This window comes from Leptodactylus fuscus, chromosome 4 (genome assembly GCF_031893055.1).
Source record: "Leptodactylus fuscus isolate aLepFus1 chromosome 4, aLepFus1.hap2, whole genome shotgun sequence".
Classification (NCBI taxonomy): Eukaryota; Metazoa; Chordata; class Amphibia; order Anura; family Leptodactylidae; genus Leptodactylus; species Leptodactylus fuscus.
Window position 1 is genome coordinate 124,962,419 of NC_134268.1, and position 24,253 is coordinate 124,986,671.

The following is a 24,253-nucleotide window of genomic DNA, read 5'->3' on the forward strand; positions in this document are numbered from 1 at the left end:
AGCCGCATCGCGCTCCTTCCCTTCTGCGCCCTGCTGTGTGCCCAAACTGCATTTTATGCCACATATATGACACATGTATGATACTGGTGTACCCCGGATAATGCACGTAATGTCATATGTGGGTATAAATTGATATTAGGGCACAGCCAGACACAGAAGGGAAGAAGGGTTATTGGGTTTTTGTAGCACAGACTTAGACGGTTTGTTTGTTTTTTTTTGGATGCCATGACACTTTTGCAGAGACCCTAAAATTGCCCTTACAGAATGGGGTCACTTCTTGGGGAATTCCAGTTCACTGGCACCTCCAGGGCTCTGCAAAAACATCATGGCACCCAGAAAGTCCCTCTAAATCTGTACCCCAAAAGCTAAAAAGCGCAGTGCTCCTTCCCTTCTGAGCCCTGCTATGTGCCCAAGCAGCAGTTTATACCTACATATATAATTTTTTGCCCCTCAGGATGGCCCACTTAATAGTTTTAAGAGTGCAGGTCTCTGACAACACGAAGTGGGTGCAACGTATTGGGCACCGAAATGGCAGATTTCTTTAAAAATTAAAATTTTCATTTTGTACATTAATTTTTGGGAAGCATTTTTAGGCTCAAAATGATAATACCCCTTTATTCATTCCTTGACAGGTGTAGTTTCTAAAATGGGGTCACTTTTGAGGGGTTTCCATTGTATTGGTACTTTAGGGGCTCTGCAAATGCGACATGGCACCAGAAAACTGCCCTCAAAAGCCAAATAGCCCTCTTTCCATTCTGAGCCCTGCCATGTTCCCATACAGCAGATTATGGCCACATATGGGGTATTGCCGTGTTCAGGAGACATTGTGTGACAAACTGGGGGGCTTTTAATTCTCTAACTACTTGTAAAAATTAAAAATATGGCGCTAAATGGACGATTTATTGGAAAAAAGTAATTTTTCATTTTCACATCTCAATGGTAAAAAAAAATCTGTGAAACACCTGTAGGGTCCAAGTGCTCACTAAACCCTTTGATAAATTCCTTGAGGGGTCTAGTTTTCAAAATGGGGTCATTTGGGGAGGGGGGTTTCCACTGTTCTAGCACTTCAGGGGCTCTCCAAATGCAACATGGTGCCTGAAACAGATTTCAGCTAAATTTGCCCTCTAAAATCCCAATAGCGATCCTTCAGCTCTGGACCTTACAGTGTGCCCATACATCACTTTACATCCACATAAGGGGCATTTCTGTAGTTGGGAGAAAATGCTTGACAATTTTTGGGGTGCATTTTCTCTTTTAATCCCTTGTGGAAATGCAAAATTTGGGGTTAAAGCAACATTTTATAGCAAAAAATGTCACTTTTCCTTTTGTTGGGCCAATTCTGTTACACTCCTGTAGGGTCAAAGTGCTCACTATACCCCTTAGTAAATTCTTTGAGGGGTATAGTTTCCAAAATGGGGTCACATTTGGGGGTTTCCACTGTTTTGGCACCTTGGGAGCTCTGCAAACGGGACATGGTGCCTGAAAAGTATTCTGGCCTACGAAATCCAATTAGCGCTCCATCCGCTCTGAGAGCGACCGTGTGCCCGTACATTAGGGTACCAGCACATATTGGGTATTGTCGTGTTCGGGAGAAATTTTGTAACAAAATGTGGGGTGCAATTTTTCCTTTAACCCCTTGTGAAGATGAAAAATTTGGGGCTACAGTGACATTTTATTATAAAAAAAAGTAATTTTTCATTTTCACATCTCAATGGTAAAAAAATCTGTGAAACACCTGTAGGGTCCAAGGGCTCACTATACCCCTTGATAAATTCCTTGAGGGGTCTAGTTTCCAAAATGGGGTGACATTTTGGGGGTTTCCACTGTTTTGGCACCTTGGGGGCTTTGCAAACGGGACATGGCGCCTGAAAAGTATTGTAGCAAAATCTGGCCTACAAAATCCAATTAGCGCTCCATCCGTTCTGAGAGCGATCGTGTGCCCGTACATTAGGGTACCAGCACATATGGGGTATTATCGTGTTCGGGAGAAATTGTGTAACAAAATGTGGGGTGCAGTTTCTCCTTTAACCCTTAGTAAATGTGTAAATTCTAGGGCTAAATGAATATATTAGTGACAGAAATTGAAAAATGTAAATTTGACCTCCATTTTGTTGTAATTGTTGTGAAATGCTGAAAGGGTTAAGAAACTTTCTAACTGCTGTTTTGGATTCTTTCAAGAGTGCAGTTTTTAGAATGGAGTGATTTTCGGGGGGTTTTATTAGAGAGGCCTTTCAAGTACCCTTCAGAACTGAACTGGTCCCTTGAAAAATGTGTTTTGGAAATTTTCTTGAAAATTTGGAAAATTACTGCTTGACTTGTAAGCCTTATAATATCTGAAAAAAATGAAAGGGTGATTAAAATTTGATTGCTACATAAATCAGAGACATGGTTAATTATATTTATGAAAAAATTTGGGTAGTATGGATTTCTATTTGAAAGGCTTGCAATTTCAAAGTTTGAAAACTGCATTTTTTTCAAAATTTTCACCAAATTTCCTATTTTTTCATAATGAAAGACAAAACATATTGACAAAAATTTACTACTGACATGAAGTACAATGTGTTACGAAAAAACAATCTCAGAATCACTTGTGTAAGTTAAAGCGTCTCAAAGTTATTGCCATTTAAAGTGACACATGTCAGTTTTGAAAAAAGAGGCCTGGTCCTCAAGTCACTTTTGAGCTGTGTCTCTATAGGGTTAAAAGTATTTTGTATATGAATCTGAGATTGAACATGAGTTTTAGGTGCAAATATGTGTTTTAGCGTATTTTTTTCAAAAAATTATTTGTGTTGGTCGCAAAGTTGCATGAAGGTGGATGTGGCTATCGATGACCCATTAAGATAGTTGTAATCTTCAGGTTGTCTACCTTCAAAAAATATATAGGGTTTAGGGGTTCACTTACTTTTCATGGTGTGTAATCCCTACATTTTATAGGATGATACTTTTTTAACATTTCCAGCTTCAAAGCAGATTTTTGTTCCTTCCAGTTCTAGCGATTTTTCTGAAGACACGTGCATGCAGGTTCAGGCCATAGTGATATGTATGAACTCTGCACATGTTGAACTCTTATTTTTAGGAGGTTTGGTGCATTTAATTTTTTGTTTTGTTTCCGCTTTTAACAACTAATATACATTTATTTGCATTTTTTCATAAAACATTCACTTTAAATCAAAATTGCATGAAGGTGCCTGTTCGTATACAGTACCAAGTGGCATTCTGACAATGCTGCAGGTGTGTACTTTAAGAAAATATGTAGGTATGGGGGGTTGGATGCTTTTTTAATGTTGCAATTTAGGTTTGATTTGTTCATCTCAAAACTGTGAAAATTGCTCTGGCTACTGGAGGTGCAAAATTTCCAGAGACCCTTGGCAGCGAAAAGATTAATTAAAAGTTCCACCTGTCCTAACAGCACACAGGGGCAGGAATACCCCAATCTTGTGCTGCTGTTTGGACTAAAGGAAGACAGATTATTCATATAATCTTCCATTCTCTTTCAGTTCTCTGTATCTGTTTTCTGTAATTATTCAAAATGTGTTTTGGGTAATCCCATTTATGAAATCTATTACACATTTCCTCAGTTCTAAAATCCAAATTACCGTATATTCTCGAGTATAAGCCGAATTTTTCAGCACAGCTTTTGTGCTGAAAGAGCCCCCCTCGGTTTATACTCGAGTCAAACAAAAAATAAAAAATAAAAATCTTGACCAGCTGCAATAGTAATGTATAGAATCTCCCATAAATAGTGGAAACAAAAAAAAGCTTTAAAAAAATATAAGAAAACTAGAGGGAGGACCCGGCTTCGCACGGGTATATTACATTTTATGTTTGTGTAGTGGCCCCATAAGAATTGTCCAATTTTGCACTGGTGTATTTTGTATGTTGTTTGTGTGTATGTCCATAAGTGTCATGTGATTATGTGTATCTCATTTGGAATATCAGTGAAAAACCTGTGATCAGTTGTTATGGATACCTGGAGTAAAGCTGTATCTAATCCTTCCCCGTGTAGTACTGTGTTTAGACGCAAATATCTAATTCTTGTTGGTGTGGTATTGTGTGCAGATGCACATATCTAATCCTCTGGCGTGTGGTACTGTGTGCAGATGTGTGTATCTAATCCTCCTCTGTGTGGCATTGTGTGAAGAGGCACGTATCTAATCCTCTGGTAAGTGAAACTGTGCAGACGTGCATATCTAATCTTACGGCATGTGGTACTATGTGCAGACGCGCGTATGTAATCCTCTGGCGTGTGGTACTGTGTGCAGACAGGTGTATCTAATCCTCTGGCGTGAGATACTGTGTGCAGATGCGCGTATCTAATCCTCCCCCGTGTGGTACTGTGTGCTGAAACGCATATCTAATTATCTGGCATGTGGTACTGTGTGCAGAGGCATGTGGTACTGTGTGCAGAGGCATGTATCTAATCCTCCAAAGTGTGGTACTGTGTTCAGACGCACGTATCTAATCCTCCCCTGTGTGGTATTGTGTGAAGAGGCGCGTATCTAATCCTACGGCGTGTGGAACTGTGTGTAGACGCGCGTATCTAATCCTACAGCATGTGGTACTGTATGCAGACGCGTGTATCTAATCCTATGGTGTGTACAACTGTGTGAAGATGTGCGTATCTAATCGTCTGGCATGTGGAACTGTAAGCAGACGTGCGTATCTAATCCTACATCATGTGGTACTGTGTGCAGATGTGCTTATCTAATCCTCCCCCGTGTGGTACTGTGTGCTGAAACGCATATCTAATTCTCTGGCTTGTCTGCGGTGATTGTAAATTTGGGTAAATACAGGCGCGGGTAAGGTTTTCGTACTGTGTATAAGGTATGGGATATAAAATGTAACTGTGTATCTTGTTTTTGCTGTAATTCTGAGAGCACATGAGACTTTTCTGTTGAATGTAATTTGTATTTCAGCCGCTATATGGTGTTGGTATAAACTGTACATAGTGACTCTGGGACAGAGGGATTTCAGGTTAATATACTTGGATATACGACATTGTATGAGTTATTTTGCGCCAGTACATGTAAGTTTTGGGCACAGGATACTTTTGAGCAAGCAACATAAAGTCTGGCCCTGTGCATGACAGTTTAGTAACTCCATGCGCCTCTTATTAATAGCAATTAACCCCATCATGTCCCTCACATTAACCCCTGTATAAGAGTTACTGATAGAGAACAGCACGCTCGCATAGAAATGAATGGACGCAGGGGGTTAAGCGCGCCGGCTACGTCCAAGCGGAAGTACCAGGTGCATCCATTCATTTCTATGGAGCGTGCTGTTCGGATCGGCTGATCCCTACAGTACTCGCTCATCTCTAGTTACTGATATGTGAGAGACTTGGAGGTAATAATTAAGTATCTTCATTATTGAGGTCTTTTATTAGTCCCTCCATATGTCTCACATATTAGTAATCTTTATATGGGGCACACAGGGGTTAATATGAGGGACATGATGGGGTTTATTCCTATTAATGTGAGGCACATGGAGTTACTAACACTAAACTAATAACCCCAAATGCCTGACATTAATGAGAATAGGAACTAAAGGAAGGGAGCTGTGTGTTTCTTACTTTCAGTTTGCTAGCAGCTTCGGCAGGAGCTATCACTATAGCAGGCAGGCAGGCAGAGACTTGAGCGATTAAGCTCCACCCCCTGGGTTTCCTGAACCCCTCTCAAAGGGGAGTGTCCTTATGCCTCAGCTCTAGCAGAGACTTCATTTAACTCTTGCAGGTCCTGTGCTGCTGGCGTGCCAGTGAAATATGGCAGGAGTGCCACTCTTGGCACGTGTGCCAGGGGTTGCTGACTTCTGCTGTAGGGGGTAAAATGAATTTTGTGGCTTGCTATGGTCCAAAGTGTGTGAGATTGCAGAGATAGTGATGTGATTTTTTATTTTGGGAGGGTCCTCGGAAAAACTTATGTGCGCTATTGTGACAAAAAGTAGCCTATTGCGCAATCGAGTGTAGTGACTGTTTGTGGAAAATTTCAGCCAAATCGGTGGAGCGGTTTTTGCGTGATTGACCGCCAAACATCCGAACATCCAAAGTCACAAACCCACAAACTCACAAACATTTCACATTTATAATATTAATAGGATTGCTTCTGTAGCCACTGAAGGCCTTGGCTAAAATAAATGCAGAAAAAAACAAAATTTATTACTCAAATAAAAATTGCTGGCACATATCTCTGATGCCTTATGTATATTTTAACCCTTTAGCGATCTATCACTTTTTCGTCTTTCACAGTAACATTTTATCCATCTCTACAATTCCAATTTTAATAACTTTTTTAATTTAGTTCAATGTAGCTTTAGGAGACCTTGTATTTTATGAGTATCTAGCCTCTGGCCGCAAGTTTGTCTGCGTGTTGTTGGCGTCGATGATCCGCCTATATTCAGGAAATTGCTGCCGTCGATGGCGTTTCGGCAGCTCTCAAGCTGTCCTGCTGCTGATCTTGTTCCTCACGTTGTACCTGTGATTGTTCCGGCGTCTCAGCAGCTCGTTGGGACTCCATATAATGAGCGTGTTGTTGGCATTGATGATCCACCTGCTCCAGCGTTTCGGTAGCTGTCAAGTTGGCCTGCCGCTGAGTTCATTCTTTGCGCTGTGCCTGTGATTGTTCTAGCATCTTAGCAGCTTGACAAACACAAAATAGCCCACAGGCAGCACTCAAAGATGTATAATAGAGTGGAACCTCTGAATGCACGGATACAGTCTTCTGGGTGAAGTCATAACAACAATGTATGCAAAAGAAAAAATATATCCAGCACGTCGGAGTGATCCAATTAAAACATAACTTTTAATTATGAAAAAGTGAAAAAGTTTTTTCCACAAGGCAACGAACATATGTGCAAAAATAAAAATCACAAGAACATACCAAAATGACGAGTCTGACATGACGTACCGCTGCTGACGTCATAAGGTCACATGACAGGGTAGGCGTGTCTTTATGAAGGTCTTTCCACATGATAAAGAGTTGTATCCCGTGCAGTGGTGTAACATGGAGTGTAACATGGGGTGTACGATGCACTGTGTGTGTGGGAGGGGGGGGAGGAAGATGTGGGATGCAGGGTTTACTGTGTGTGGGGGAGAGATATGAGGTGCAGGGTGTACTGTTGTGGGAGGGGGGGGGGAAGAGATGTAGGGTGCAGGGTTTTACTGTATGTGGGGGTGGAGAGATGTGAGGTGCAGTGTTTACTGGGTGTGTGGAGGGGGAGAGATATGGGGTGCAGGGTGTAGTGTGTTGGGGGAGAGATGTAGGGTGCAGGGTGGTACTGTGTGTGTGGTGAGACATATGAGGTGCAGGGTGTACTGTTGGGATAGAGATAGGTCTACTGTGTGTGGGGGAGAGATGTGGGGTACAGGGTGTACTGTGTTGGGAGAAATGTGGGGTGCAGGGTGTACTGTTGGGGGGCAGAGATGTGGGGTGCAGGGTTTACTGTGTGTGGTGGGAGATGTGGGTGTAAGGTGTATTGTGTGTGGGGGAGCGATGTGGAGTGCAGGGTGTACTGTGTGGGGGCAGAGTGGTGGGGTGCATGGTTTACTGTGTATGTGGGGGGAGAGATCTGAGGTGCAGGGTGTACTGTTGGGTGGCAAGAGATGTGTGGTGCAGGGTTTACTTTGTGTGTAAAATTCATTCTAGTTCTGTAGTGAGACAGATAGAATGGAGTTGCTGTATGGAGGACCTATGTATAGTAACTACAGAATACACATAGACCATGAACCTGCCTGCAGTAATTTAATTCTGGTCAAGTCAGTAATGAGACAGTGAGAATGGAGTTGCTGTATGGAGGACCTACCTGCAGCAATTGCAGAATATACTGAGACCATGAACCTACCTGTAGTAACTACAGAATACAGCGACACCAGGACCCTACCTGTAGTAATTACAGAATACTCCAAGACCATGAACCTACCTTCAGCAACTCCATTCTAACCAGGTGAGGAGTAAGACAACTAGAATGGAGTTCTTGTATGGAGGACCTACCTATAGTATCTACAGAATACATTGAGACCATGAACTTACCTACAGTAACTTCATTCTAGTCAATTCTGTAGTGAGACCGATAGAATGGGATTGGTGTATGGAGGACCTACTTTTAGTAACTACAGAATAGACTGAGACCATGATCCTACCTGCAGTAACTCCATTCTAGACATTTCAGTAATGAACAGTCTACATTAGAGTTGGTTCTAGCAGGTCCTTCCTCTAGCAACTCCCTTGTAGTGTGATCTGTGTGTGATCTCCCTGTGAATTTTGTTAGGAAATGCCTATGCTCTATATCGTGAGGGGATCTAGCATGTCTGGTATAGGCATAGTGGAGCCTACTGCAATTTACCTAAAGGGTATAATGTTTACATGTCGATCACTTGCGTGACACATAGCAATGCCCACATACTGTATGTGACATGGTCTGACACACACACACACACACACACACACACACACACACACAGTTTTCTGTATTTTCATGACTATGAAAATTGTAAATTCACACTAAAGGCATCAAAACTATGAATTAACACATGTGGAATTATATGCTTAACAAGAAAGTGTGAAAAAACTGAAAATATGTCTTATATTCTAGGTCCTTCAAAGTAGCCACCTTTTTCTTTGATTACTGCTTTGCCCACAAAAAAGTGTGAAACAACTGAAAATATGTCATATTGTAGGTTCTTCAAAGTAGCCACTTTTTGCTTTGATTACTGCTTTGCACACTCTTGACATTCTCTTGATGAGCTTCAAGAGGTAGTCACCTGAAATGGTCTTCCAACAGTCTTGAAGGAGTTCTCAGAGATGCTTAGCACTTGTTGGCCCTTTTGCCTTCACTCTGCAGTCTAGCTCACCCCAAACCATCTCGATTGGGTTCAGGTCTGGTGACTGTGGAGGCCAGGTCATCTAGCGTAGCATCCCATCACTCTCCTTCTTGGTCAAAAAGCCCTTACACATCCTAGAGGTGTGTAAAGGCCACCAGCAGCACTCTCCTGCTGTGTGTACTCCCTCTGGAGTTGAGCCCCTTTCTCTCTCCTATGGGTGTGGTCCAGGTCCTTTTTAACCCTGTTTTGGATCGCTCTACAGCGCCCTCTAGGTTCACACCCTCACAATATATATGTGTGCATTGACAATAATGGATTTATGTGTATGAACATATATTGATGGATAAAGTGAGTGAGATATACTGGTATATTGACACATGTAAAGCTTTTGAAGTACCTATGACACAAGAGTAATGCAGAAAAACAAATATCTGTAAAACATAGTATCTTACCATCTTGTGTGTCCACAGGGAGACAGTTCAGCAGGCATGTTGTAGATCTTTCTTGGCAGCTGATACTATATCTTGAATGAGCCTATGTGCATGATTGAAAACAAGGAGTCTAAAGATGGCTGCTGAAGGTGTCATGGTGGGCCAGCTACAAAGCGTTAGCCCCAGGAATGATCCATGACCTCCTCTGTCATTAGCTTGTCGTCAAGGCTCTGTGATCGGCTTGTCGTCATGGCTCTGTGATTGGCTTGTCCCTGCTAGTGGAATGATCACACCTGTGATGATGTCACTACAAGGTCCTTTGTCATCTTCTACGTAGTGAGCTATGTAGAGCAGGCACTGCAGCTCCCTGTGTCTATCATAGATCTCCATGTGCACAGTATTGGCATGCGTAGCGCCAATACACCTAAATAGGGCTGCCCTGATCCAGAGCATCAGACCAAATGTCTGGTGCTGCAGATCCCGGGGCCCCTCTGGAGTCCAGGGCTCTGGGCAATTGCCCAGTTTGTCCCCCCCAATGCTGGCCCTGCATCCCAATGACCCCTATACGGCCACGAGGACTGGTCAGGCTGTACGGCCATGAGGACTGGTCAGGCTATACAGCCACGAGGACTGGTCAGGCTATATAACTACGAGGACTGGTCAGGCTATAGAGCCACGAGTACTGGTCAGGCTATACGGCCATGAGGACTGGTCAGGCTGTACGGCCACGAGGACTGGTCAGGCTGTACGGCCACGAGGACTGGTCAGGCTATATAACTACGAGGACTGGTCAGGCTATAGAGCCACGAGTACTGGTCAGGCTATATGGCCACAAGAACTGGTCAAGCTATACGGCCACGAGGACTGGTCAGGCTATACGGCCACGAGGACTGGTCAGGTAAAATGTCCACAAGGACTGGTTTAGGCTATATGACTACAAGGACTGGTCAGGCTATATGACCACAAGGACTGGTCAGCCTATATGGCCACGAGGACTGGTTTAGGCTATATGACTACAAGTAAAATATCCACAAGAAAAGCAATCGTGAGTATGACACTTAGTATAAAATGAATATATTACACATCCAGTCTTGGTCAATAAACTTGTCATAATTTTATTTATTACATAATACACATATATAAAAGATGGACATTGAAAGGAGAATCTACAAATACAAACTGACTGTATGAATGTAAAAATGAATATAAAAAAAAAAACGAAAACTTGGTAATCTTCAGTAGTTGATACCTTTTTAATGGCTAACTCATAATGATGACAAACGGCTGACGTTTCGGAACGCTAGGCTTTCTCAAAGCAAATTTAAAAACATTTTTGAAGGATGCATATATATATATATATATATATATATATATATATATATATACAGAGCAGGCACAAAGGGTGTTAGATTTCAGGAGGGGGGGGGGGGTTGGTTGTTAGTAATTGGTGAGACAATGTAAGTTACTAACAACCAACCCCCCCCCCCCCCCCCCCTCCTGAAATCTAACACCTTTTGTGCCTGCTCTGTATATATATATATATATATATATATATATATATATGCATCCTTCAAAAATGTTTTTAAATTTGCTTTGAGAAAGGAGCCTAGCGTTCCGAAACGTCAGCCATTTGTCATCATTATGAGTTAGCCATTAAAAAGATATCAACTACTGAAGATTACCAAGTTTTCGTTTTTTTTTTTTTATATTTCCAACCCACTGGCTAACACGGTACAACAACGAACATTTTGTAAAAATGAAGTGCAACAGATGGTATGTGGTCCCTTTAAATATTTACATACAATGGAATGCACATGGATTAAGCTAATGCCAGAAAGGACCTCAGCATTGGAGTCCTTTATACACCATATGTGGACATTATATACACATAGCAATAGTATCAATAGCCGCTGAGGTATATATCATGATTGGCCACTAAGTTATACACATTACCACAACAGCTCAAAGAAAATGCTAGAAGTTTAATGTTTTATATGACTACAAGGACTGGTCAGTCTATATGGCCACGAGGACTGGTTTAGGCTATATGACTGCAAGGACTGGTCAGGCTATATGGCCACGAGGACTGGTCAGGCAATACGGCCACGAGGACTGGTCAGGCTATACGACCACATGGACTGGTCAGTCTATATGGCCACGAGGACTGGTCAGGTAATATGTCCACAAGGACTGGATTAGGCTATATGACTACAAGGACTGGTCAGGCTATATGACCACAAGGACTGGTCAGCCTATATGGCCACGAGGACTCGTTTAGGCTATATGACTACAAGGACTGGTCAGACTATATGGCCACAGGGATTGGTCAGGCTATACGGCCACGAGGACTGGTCAGGCTATACGGCCACGAGGACTGGTCAGGCTATACGGCCACGAGGACTGGTCAGGCTATACGGCCACAAGGACTGATCAGGCTATACGGCCACGAGGAAAGGTCAGGCTATACGGCCACGAGGACTAGTCAGGCTATACGACCACAGGGCAGCCATCAGGAATTTTGGGGCCCCATACAGCCTAAAAGTCTGTCGTCGTCCCCCCCCCCCCCCCCCGCCATTTTAAAACTACTTTATTATGCGACATACCAATTATGTATTAAATTTACCTTTATTTAGCAGCATTACAAGGCTTAATCAGATTCTATTTGCACGTAAAATCTGCTACGTGTGAAAGCACCTATAGAGAGCCAACACCATTTAAAAGAGCCCTCTTAATAAATCCTCAGGGCTTTTTCACATTGCGTTTTTGGCCTCCCTTGCCGGGATACGTTGGTAACCAGTCAGAATCAGCTGTCAACTTATCCCTGCACGAAGAACTGACCATTAAAAAAAAAAAAGGGGGGGGGGGGCTGCAGTTCTCCATGTTCTCCATGCAGGGATAAGTAGGTAGCTGATTGTAGCTGGTTACCAACTTATACCGGCAAGGGAGGCCAATAACGCAATGTGAACACTCCGTTAAAGTGAAAGTCCCACCCCCAAACAGACTGCTATACTAGTAGCATAGCAGTCTACATCATTATTAATACAAAGCACAAATACCTTTGGAGGTATTGTGTGCTTTGTAATTCTCCAGCTAAAAAATTATATATTATACTAGAGGGAGGACCCGGCTTCGCACGGGTATATTACATTTTATGTTTGTGTAGTGGCCCCATAAGAATTGTCCAATTTTGCACTGGTGTATTTTGTATGTTGTTTCTGTGTATGTCCATAAGTGTCATGTGATTATGTGTATCTCATTTTGAATGTCAGTGAAAAACCTGTTATCAGTTGTTATGGATACCTGGAGTAAAGCTGTATCTAATCCTTCCCCGTGTAGTACTGTGTTTAGATGCAAGTGTCCAATCCTTGTTGGTGTGGTACTTTGTGCAGATGCACATATCTAATCCTCCCCGTGAGGTATTGTGTGAAGAGGCACGTATCTAATCCTCCAGTAAGTGAAACTGTGTGCAGACGCGCGTATCTAATACTCTGGCATGTGGTACTGTGTGCAGAAGCCTGTATCTAATCCTCCAAAGTGTGGTACTGTGTTCAGATGCACGTATCTAATCCTCCCCTGTGTGGTATTGTGTGAAGAGGCGCGTATCTAATCCTATGGCGTGTACAACTGTGTGAAGATGCGTGTATTTATTCCTCTGGAGTGTGGATCTGTAAGCAGACGCACGTATCTAATGCTATGGCATGTGGTGCTGTGTGCAGACCTGCTTATCTAATCCTCTGGTGTGTGGAACTGTGTGCAGATGCATGTATCCAATCCTCTGGCATGTGGTATTGTGGGCAGACGCATGTATCCAATTCCCCGGCGTATGGTACTGTGTGCAGACGCGCGTATCTAATCCTCTGGGGTGTGAAACTGTGTGCAGACGCACGTATCTAATACTACGGCATGTGGTACAGTGTGCAGACGTGCGTTTCTAATCCTCCGGCGTATGGAACTGTGTGCAGATGTGCATATCGAATCCTCTGGCGTGTGGTATTGTGTGCAGATGCGCATATCTAATCTTTCCCCGTGTGATACTGTGTGTAGAAACGCGTATCTAATCCTCCAGCATGTTGAAATGTGTGTAGATGTGCGTATCTAATCCTCCCCCGTGTGGTACTTAGAGCAGACACACGTATCTAATCCTACAGCATGTGTAACTGTGTGCAGATGCGCACATCTAACCCTCGGTCGTGTGGTACTGTGTGCAGATGCACGTATCTAATCCTACCCTGTGTGGTATTGTGTGAAGAGGCGTGTATCTAATCCTACGTCATGTGGAACTGTGTGTAGACGTGGGTATCTAATCCTACGGCATGTGGTACTGTGTGCAGACGCGCGTATCTAATCCTCTGGCGTGTGGTACTGTGTGCAGACGCGCGTATCTAATCCTACGGCATGTGGTACTGTGTGTAGATGCGCGTATCTAATCCTACGGCATGTGGTACTGTGTGCAGGCGCGTGTATCTAATCCTATGGCATGTACAACTGTGTGAAGACACGTGTATCTAATCCTCCCCTGTGTGGTATTGTGTGAAGAGGCGCGTATCTAATCCTACGGCATGTGGAACTGTGTGTAGACGTGCGTATCCAATCCCCCGGCATGTGGTACTGTGTGCAGACGCGCGTATCTAATCCTACGGCATGTGGTACTGTGTGCTGAGACGTATCTTATTCTCTGGCTTGTGGTACTGTGCTCAGATGCATGTGTCTAATCCTCCAAAGTGTGATACTGTGTGCAGACGCACGTTTTTAATCCTCCCCTGTGTGGTATTGTGCGAAGAGGCGCGTATCTAATCCTACGACATGTGGAACTATGTGTAGATGCACGTATCTAATCCAACGACGTGGTACTGTATGCAGATGCGTGTATCTAATCCTATCTAATCCTCTGGAGTGTGGATCTGTGTGCAGACGCATGTATCCAATCCCCCCGTGTGTGGTACTGTGTGCAGACGCGCATATCTAATCCTACGGCATGTGGTACTGTGTGCAGACGCGCGTATCTAATCCTCCCCCATGTAATACTGTGTGCTGAGACGCATATCTAATTCTCTGGCTTTTGGTACTGTGTGCAGAGGCATGTATCTAATCCTCCAAAGTGTGATACTGTGTGCACACACACGTATCTAATCCTCCCCTGTGTGGTATTGTGTGAAGAGGCACGTATCTAATCCTTCGGCGTGTGGAACTATGTGTAGACGCGTGTATCTAATCCTACTGCATGTGGTACTGTGTGCATACGCGTGTATCTAATCCTATGGCGTGTGCAAATGTATGCAGACGGGCGTATCTAATCCTCTGGAGTGTGGAACTGTGTATAGACGCGTGTATCTAATCCTACGGCATGTGGTACTGTGTGCAGACACGCGTATCTAATCCTATGGCATGTGGTACTGTGTCTAGACGCGCGTATCTAATCCTACGGCATGTGGTACTGTGTGCAGACGTGTGTATCTAATCCTATGGCGTGTACAACTGTGTGAAGACACGTGTATCTAATCCTCCCCTGTGTGGTATTGTGTGAAGAGGCGCGTATCTAATCCTACGGCGTGTGAAACTGTGTGTAAACGCGCGTATGTAATCCCCCGGCATGTGGTACTGTGTGCAGACATGTGTATCTAATCCTATGGCGTGTACAAATGTGTGCAGACGCGCGTATCTAATCCTCTGGAGTGTGGAACTGTGTGTAGACGCGCGTATCTAATCCTTTGGCATGTGGTACTGTGTGCAGACGCATGTATCCAATTCCCCCCGTGTGTGGTACTGTGTGCAGACGCGCGTATCTAATCCTTCGGCATGTGGAACCGTGTGCAGATGCACGTATCAAATCCTTCAGTGTGTTGAACTGTGTGCAGAAGTGCGTATTTAATCCTCTGGTGTGTGGGACTGTGTGCAGACCCGTGTATCTAATCCTCTGGCGTGTGATACTGTGTGCTGATCTGTGTATCTAATCCTCTGATGCGTGTATCTCAGTTTGGATATCATTGTTGTATTGTGCATGTGGAGTGACTGTGTGTATTGCAGTTGGAATATGAGTGAAAGTCTTGCAGGTTTGTATTGGCTAAGGGGGGGGGGGGGGCACTGTGTTTGGAATGCTGTATCTCAGCAACGGTACGTCCGAGCGAGTTGGAGTCTCATCTTAAACCTTCCCGGATATCTGAAGTATCTCTGTACCAAATTTGGTGAAAATCGGTCCAGTCGTTTGGTTCGCGTTAGAGAACAGACAGACAGACAGACAGACAAGAATTCATTTTTATAATATAGAGAGATATTATTGCCCCAGTTCCCTCTCCGCAGTGCCGCACACCCGATGCCCCAACAGTCCCCTCCCACGTCCACCTTCTAACATCTTTCCATTGCCCCCTGTACCCATACCTCCCAACTTTTGAAGAACCGAAAGAGGGACAAAATGTGCGGCAAATTTAGCCCCGCCCACTTTTATTTTGATTCTGCCCATTCTCATTAATTTTACATGTGCCCGTACACAGTATAATCCTACTACAGTCACCCGTAAATTATATGTCCACCCTCTATCTCTCCCCCAGCTTCATATACACCCTTCATCTGCCCCCAGTTTCATGTCCCCCCCCCTCCTTCTTTGCCCCAGATTCATGTCCCCCCCTCCTTCTCTGCCCCAGATTCATGTCCCCCCCTCCATCTCTGCCCCCAGTTTCATGTCCCCTCCATCTCTGCCCCCAGTTTCATGTCCCCTCCATCTCTGCCCCCAGATTCATGTCCCCTCCATCTCTGCCCCAGATTCATGTCCCCTCCATCTCTGCCCCCAGATTCATGTCCCCTCCATCTCTGCCCCCAGATTCATGTCCCCCGTCCATCTCTGCCCCCAGATTCATGTCCCCCGTCCATCTCTGCCCCCAGATTCATGTCTCCACATCTCTGCCCCCAGATTCATATCCCCCATTTCTGCCCACAGTTTCATGTCCCCTCCATCTCTGCCCCCAGATTCATGTCCCCTCCATCTCTGCCCCCAGATTCATGTCCCCTCCATCTCTGCCCCCAGATTCATGTCCCCTCCATCTCTGCCCCCAGATTCATGTCCCCTCCATCTCTGCCCCCAGATTCATGTCCCCCATCCATCTCTGCCCCCAGATTCACGTCCCCTGTCCATCTCTGCCCCCAGATTCATGTCCCTCCATTTCTGCCCCCAGTGTCATGCCATCCTCTCCTTCATCTGCCCCCAGTTTCACGTTCCACCTCAGTGTACACATTAAACTTACCTTCTCCGCGTTCCCCCGCTGCTGTCTGCACGCCTCTCTCTCTCTCACACAGTTGTAGATGCTATGTGACGTCATCACATTGCGTCTATACAGCCGGCGTGCAGCGGCGGCAGCAGTAGGCGGCGAAGCAAGGAGCTGAACTATGTCAGCTTCTTGCTGTAGCCGCGTATGTGTTCAACTCAGATCTGCGTCCTCTGGACGCAGATGTGAGTTCAAATCGGACATACAATGACTGCTGCGGGCGCCAGGGGGCCGGCACACGGTGGTGGGCCAAAACCGGGCCCCCCCCATTTTTCAATTTGGCCGGGCCCCTGACGCCAGTAGCAGTAATACTGGCCTATCGGAGGCCCTGTACGACCACAAGGAGTGGTCAGGCTATATGGCCATGATGACTGGTTTAGGCTATACAGCCACAAGGACTGGTAAGGCACTGAAAATCTATCTTCTTTAAATATGAGAGAGGGAGGAGAAGTGACGCATCCTGGAACTTATAGGAAAGAATCCACAGGAAGTTATGGATGTAAACAAACAAAGAGGATGCAGTGAACTCACTGAGAACCCCAGAAATCTCTCAAAGCACTGTTAAAGGTATTTGGTGGCATTTATTAACCCATTAACAGCACTAGCAGACCTTTTTTTGGAAAAATGATTTTTTGACCGGAAAACCCCTTTAAATGGCAAGTGTTCATCACACCTCCCATTAATTCGGCACCTCACTGCATACCTGGAGATTGAAGTAGTTGGGGTATTCCCCCGACACATGCTTCTGATTGATAATGATAAAAACATGAACAAAGATCCATGGTACCTCACCTCCTCGGTCATCTGAAGTGACAGGGTCAGGAAAATAAAAAAAAAAATGCACAATGTCAGCTGTTTGCATTCTATTGCACACTGGTTGAAGTGAAGCTGCAAGTATACGCATTTGCATTTTAACCAGTGATATCTCAAGATCCTGGTGGGTTTTGGAGTTAGAGCCATTTACAGTGACTAATCCTTCAACAGTTCACTGAACATATTCTACTCAGGGTAATACCGTATATAATATACCTTGCTCAAACTTCAAATTGGATTAATTTAGAACTGTGAGGGGTTAGTTCCACTATTACAAAAAGAGGAATTCATCCTATGTAGTGCAGTTGTGACAAAAAGTTATTAATGGTCTAACCAATGTGTGTTGCGTGTCATTCTCAATTTTTTTTTTCTTTTTCTACTTAGGCATCCACTAGACTTTCATCAGCTGTGTCATGAACTGAGTTCAGGAAATGCTTTGAAAACACAAAGCTTGGCAGGAGAGTACAACAATGATGAAGATGAGGTAGATTGTGAAAGTGTCCCATCTTCTACTCAGCAATCCATGAAAATTCCACTATCCCCACCAACAGCACACAACAGCATTCTTCTTCCAGGTATTTCTCAACACATTGAGCCCCCACGTATGATATATAATTTCTGATATTATCCACTTCAGTTTGTGGTTTAGGATCAGACACCTTTTAGTTTTTTTGTTTTGTTTTGTTTTGTATGTTCTGTTTTGAGGGCTATAAAAAAAATTTTCATTTGAGTTTTGAGGGCTTTTTTATGTTTTTATTTTTGCCTTTGTTTTAATTTTCTTTTTTTCTTTTTTTTTTAATATCCGGGAAAATATAAACCAAAGAGGAGGGAAATTGTCTTTTTCACTTTTCTTTTTCTTTGTATTTAATAGCACAGTGTGCTACTAAAAAAGACCCTTTTAAAATAGTTTTTCCGCTCCTTTTACAGTAATTCTTATGTTTATGGTGTCATCAGGGGGTGGGGTTAGAACATGTAAACCTGCGTTTCATTAGTATATTAATGTATTTTTTAAAAAATTATATTATTATTTTTTTATTTGTTTTAACTTTGTGTTCCCATGAGGTCATAATAGGCCTTTGAGACATCTGATCACTTTTTTGGGTGGAAGGGGGGGCTGATTTAACCTTTAACTGCGGCTGGTATATTTAACCCCATCTGCAGGAGGAATACAGCCTCCTATACATTACCATATTTCAGATCTGGGTCCCAGAAGCTCTAATAGACTCTGATCCCGGTGGATCACTTGACTACCGGGGTCAGAGGGGAGCCAAGACTGTAGAACAAGGCAACCATTTCTCATTCAAAGAATTTTCTGTATTTTCATGACTATGAAAATTGTAGATTCACACTGAAGGCATCAAAACTATGAATTAACACATGTGGAATTATATACTTAACAAAAACGTGTGAAACAACTGAAAATATGTCTTTATATTCTAGGTTCTTAAAAGTAGCCACCTTTTGCTTTGATTCCTACTTTGCACACTCTTGGCATTGGCTTTTGATGAGCTTCAAGAGGTAGTCACTGGAAGTGGTTTTCACTTCACAGGTGTTCCCTGTCAGGTTTAATGAGTGAAATATAAAACAAAACGAAGACACCGAGCGCACTAAGTGTAGTATTTGAGAGTACACAAATGATTAAAAACTGGGTAAGTATTAATGTGGACCAGATGGCCTCTCACCTTATGAGGTTGTGAACAGTCACAACACTTGAAATCGTATTAGGGTGAGAGTGGCAGCAGTTCAATCCGTCACCGGAGAACCGGAGGAAATACTGAAGAGGAAAAGGGGACCAAAGGTCCATTGAGGGAGAACCGCGCACACTGGTATGTTTAAGAAGATGGTAAACCAGGGTCCAATCACATAGGGTTTATTGGGTAGTTAAAAATACAGCATATAGCACAACGCATTTCGGGCCTTACACTGGCCCTTTCTCAAGTGCAAAAAACGAGAGCAGGTCCCGTCAGGTCAGACGCTTCTGACCTGACGGGACCTGCTCTCGTTTTTTGCACTTGAGAAAGGGCCAGTGTAAGGCCCGAAACGCGTTGTGCTATATGCTGTATTTTTAACTACCCAATAAACCCTATGTGATTGGACCCTGGTTTACCATCTTCTTAAACATACCAGTGTGCGCGGTTCTCCCTCAACGGACCTTTGGTCCCCTTTTCCTCTTCAGGTTTAATAAGTGGGATTTCTTGCGTTATAAATGGGGTTGGGACCATCAGTTGTGTTGTGCAGAAGTCAGGTGGATACACAGTTGATAGTCCTACTGAATAGACTGTTAGAATTTGTATTATGGCAAGAAAAAAGCAGCTAAGTAAAGAAAAATTAGTGGCCATCATTACTTTAAGAAATGAAGGTCAGTCAGTCTGAAAAATTGGGAAAACTTTGAAAGTGTCCCCAAGTGCAGTTGCAAAAACCATCAAGCACTACAAAGAAACTGGCTCACATGAGGACCGCCCCAGGAAAGAAAGACCAAGAGTCACCTCTGCTGCGGAGGATAAGTTCATCCGAGTCACCAGCCTCAGAAATCGCAGGTTAACAGCAGCTCAGATTGGAGACCAGGACAATGCCACACAGAATTCTTGCAGCAGACCCATCTCTACAACAACTGTTAAGAGGAGACTTTGTGCAGCAGGCCTTCATAGTAAAATAGCTGCTAGAAAACCACTGCTAAGGACAGGCAACAAGTAGAAGAGACTTGTTTGGGCTACAAAACGCAAATAATGGACATTAGACCAGTGGAAATCTGTGCTTTGGTCTGATGAGTCCAAATTTGAGATCTTTGGTTCCAACCACCGTGTCTTTGTGCAACGCAGAAAAGGTGAACAGTTGGACTCTACATGCCTGGTTCCCACCATGAAGCATGGAGGAGGAGGTGTGATGGTGTGGGAGTTCTTTGCTGATGACACTGTTGGGGATTTATTCAAAATTGAAGGCATGAAACCAGCATGGCTACCACAGCATCTTGCAGCGGAATACTATTCCATCCGGTTTGCATTTGGACCATCATTTATTTTTCAAAGAGGACAATGACCCCACACACATCTCCAGGCTGTGTAAGGGCTATTTTACCAAGAAGGAGAGTGATGAGGTGCTACGCCAGACGACCTGGCCTCCACATTCACTAGAACTGAACCCATTCGAGATATTTTTTTTTTAGGTAAGCTGGACCGCAGAGTGAAGGTAAAAGGGCCAACAAGTGCTAAGCATCTCTGGGAACTCCTTCAAGACTGTTGGAAGACTGTTTCCAGTGACTACCTCTTGAAGCTCCTCAAGAGAATGCCAAGAGTGTGCAAAGTAGTAATCAAAGCAAAATGTGACTACTTTGAAGAACCTAGAATATAAGACATATTTTCAGTTGTTTCACACTGTTAGGGTGGTCCTGAAGTCAGACCAATAGGTATATTGGGTGGATTCCAAATTACGTCACACTCCGGAGCGTCAGTGATGCAAGGACACAGAAACAAGTTGAATCTGAGCAAAAGCATAAAGTTTATTGAACAAATCATCTCCTCTTATACCCAAAGGAGTGGGCGTATATATGAATAAGCAATTTTAATATCCAATGACAATTTTTGCAAAAAGGTAAATTCCATCACACCACATGAAGTAATGTTAGCTGAAATCATAGTGTTACGTGACAAGGCAAAGTCCCAGTGACTCGCTACTGTTAATTTTATTTGAACTGTATTAACCCCTTCCCGACATGCGCCGTAATAGTACGGCGCGTGTCGGGTCTGTAACTATGGCGACCGCCCGGGAGCCGGGCGGCCGTCATAGCCGCCGGGTGTCTACTGCTTTAAGCAGTAGACAACCGGCTCTAATGCCTCCGATCGGTCCCCGGACCGATCGGAGGCATTAACCCCTCCGGCGCTGCTGTCAAAGGTGCCGGAGGCGCCGTTTTCCCGGCGGTGCATGGGCGCCGCCATTTTGGCAGGGATCGCCGGCTCCTGGAGCATGTTCCAGGGCCGACGTCATGTTGCCATGACAGCCGAGAGCCTTGTTAAAGGCTCCCAGCCGGTCTGCAAATTCTCTCTTTTGCAGGCTGGTCTATGCAGCCTGCAAAAGAGATGATGATTTTTTGCAATGCATTGCAATGCATTAGCATTGTAATGCATTGCATTAGTGATCAGACCCCCTGGGGTTCAACACCCCTAGGGGGTCTAATAAATGCAAAAAAAAAAAGAAAAAAAAAAGTTAAAAAAAATATAAAAAGTATTAAAAGTTCAAATCACGACTAGACTAGAACACATATAAAACGCTAGAACACATATAAAAGTAGTTAAAAACTGTGAAACATATACATGTTAGGTATCCCCGCGTCCGAAATCGCCCGCTCTACAAATCTATAAAAATATTTTTCCTGTTCGGTAAACGCCGTAGCAGGAAAAATAGTCAAAAGTGCCAAACCGCCGTTTTTTCACTGTTTTGATTCTGATAAAAATTTGAATAAAAAGTGATCAAAGCAATAACATTTCCCGAAAATGGTAGAACTAAAAAGTACACCCAGCCCCACAAAAAAAGACGCCCTATGCATCCCCGTACACCTATGTATAAAAAAGTTATGGCCGTCGGAATATGGCGACTTTTAGAAAAAAAATTTTTTAACACCGTTTTGGAATTTTTTTTAGGGGTCAAAATGTAAATAAAACCATATAAATTTGGTATCCCTGGAACCGTACCGAAACACAGAATATAGGGGACATGTCATTTTGGCTGCACAGTGAACGCCGTAAAACCAAAGCCCGTAAGAAAGTCGCAGAAATGCATTTTTTCTTCAAATCCACCCCATTCAGAATTTTTTTTCCTGCTTCCCAGTACATTATATAGAATAATTAATGGTAGCATCATGAAGAAAAAATTGTCCCGCAAAAATTAAGACCTCATATGGCTCTGGGAGCGGAGAAATAAAAAAGTTATGGGGTTTAGAAGGAGGGGAGTCAAAAACGAAAATCAAAAAATGCCATCGGCGGGAAGGGATTAATAGAAGTTTATGACTTTATTATGATCTGGTTTATTATAGGGTGCAGCATTATGTCTGCAAATATTCTGATTAATATGGATGACGGGTCAGGCTGACATGGAGAGGCATGTTACCAGCTTGAGTTATTGAAAGAATGTATACACATATAGGGAAATATATGAATGTATTAATTTCCCTATCATCATGAATATCCTAACTACCGTTCTCACCTAATGAGGTTGATCAAGTGCATATTAGTCACCCAACCGTGTGATGTATCAAAGTTTATTTAATGTTCTATTTTTCCCAATGCTCAACAGTGTTTGTTCCCTAATCATATTTAATCACCCACTTATCAATTTTCTTCCAGACACTTTATTACTCTGATTCTGCTAAATGGGTCCATGGGTCATAGACAACTTAGAGAACTAGTGTTTCAGAGGAAAACTTATATTTCTAGCTTAAAGGGACAGGGCAGATGAATATGCATTAACATATATGGATTTCATATTGATTTCCTTATCAATCCCCCCTTTTGAGAACAGATATGAGTCTTCCCTCTCTATCCTCAAGTACTTCAATAGCCAGACACTATTGTCGGGATCCCCCGAATTCCCTGAGAGCATAGAAAGGGTCATATCGTTTCCTCAATTTTATATCAAGTGAAGATAATCATCCTGATGAGGCCTTAAATCAGCATATGCAGTTCTAGAAATAGCAGTGTCGATCAGTTTTTGTAAAAGTCCTCGGAGGCATGGAACCAAACAGCATCCACAGACGACTAAAATTGCTGCTGCAACGGCGAAGGCGATGAGAAAATTTGACGCAAGGACACTCCATTTCCCGAACCAAGTTTGTAACCAATCAGTGAAGGGGTTGGTGACACCATTGTTTTCAGCCATCTCTTCGGATAAGGATGTGAGCCCTTCTAGAGCCCTAGTGACACTTCCATCCAGGGCTGTATTGTTTGGGATAAAAGTACAACAGTAAGGGTCAGTTCACACGTGAAAACCGCCTAGCTTATTTGTGCGAGGTAAAAAACCTCGAGGAGTTTTTTTGACGCTGTTTTTTGCATTCCACGCGGTTTTTGACGAGGTTTTTGACGCGGTTTTCGCTAGCGGTTTTCGCTAGGGTTTTTTTTTCCTATATGTGCTATAGAAACTGCAGGCGAAAACCGCGCGGTTTTTTGCAAAAAACCGCGCGGTTTTGTGTGCAAAAAACCGCGCGGTTTTTTACCACGCGGTTTTCGCCTCCCATTCACTTCTATGCAATTCTTCAGGCGTTTTCCGCCTGAAGAAAGGTCATGTCCCTTCTTCAGGCGGAAAACGCTAGGAGGAAAAAAAAAGCTAGTGGTCTACATAGACCACCATGTTAAAGGAGAGGTTTTTGAAGCGAATTCCGCTGTCAAAAACCTCCCCTTTGCCCACGTGTGAACTGAGCCTAAGTGCCAAACATTTTACACACGCCCCCCTTTTCAGCTAGAATCATATCCAAAGCCAACCTGTTTTGCCATGCCATTAAAGAAGTAGGCCCCAATTGTTCAGCAATTCCCTTGATTGCATCCCTAGTGTAATTTATAAATCTCTGTTGATTATAGTAAATATAATTTATCCAATCTACATTTTTATTTACTGTTGCCCACCAAAACAAAAATGATTCAAACCCAGCGGCTATCTGATTTCTAGCTTTGAACTCATCTGGTACTCCCCTTGGGACCCCAATGTCATCGATGTAAACCCGGGAGTCAAAGGATCCACTCGGTGTTTCCCTCTTATCCCTGTGTCTGGTTGAACTACTCCGTCTTGTTGTAAGCAAACTGAGAGTCTGGGGCGTGCTCATTCCCTCTGTGGAAACTATCTGAAATGGCATGAGTACCTGTACTAGGGTGCAGCTCCCACTCCAGTTTATAGGTAACCTGGGTCTTAGTTTCATGTCCCCACATAACCACCATATGTCAGTCCGGGCCACACTC

The 24,253-nt window shown here is 43.6% G+C and overlaps 1 protein-coding gene across 1 annotated transcript in view; it reads left to right on the forward strand.

The window, feature by feature from the left end:
- The window catches only part of ZNF830 (zinc finger protein 830), a 241,606-nt gene that overhangs the window by 58,254 nt on the left and 159,099 nt on the right, over positions 1-24,253 (forward strand). The window contains exon 4 of the mRNA XM_075271033.1: positions 17,700-17,890. Coding sequence (XP_075127134.1) covers positions 17,700-17,890 — 191 coding nt within the window. The remainder of the gene's footprint in view (positions 1-17,699; positions 17,891-24,253) is intronic.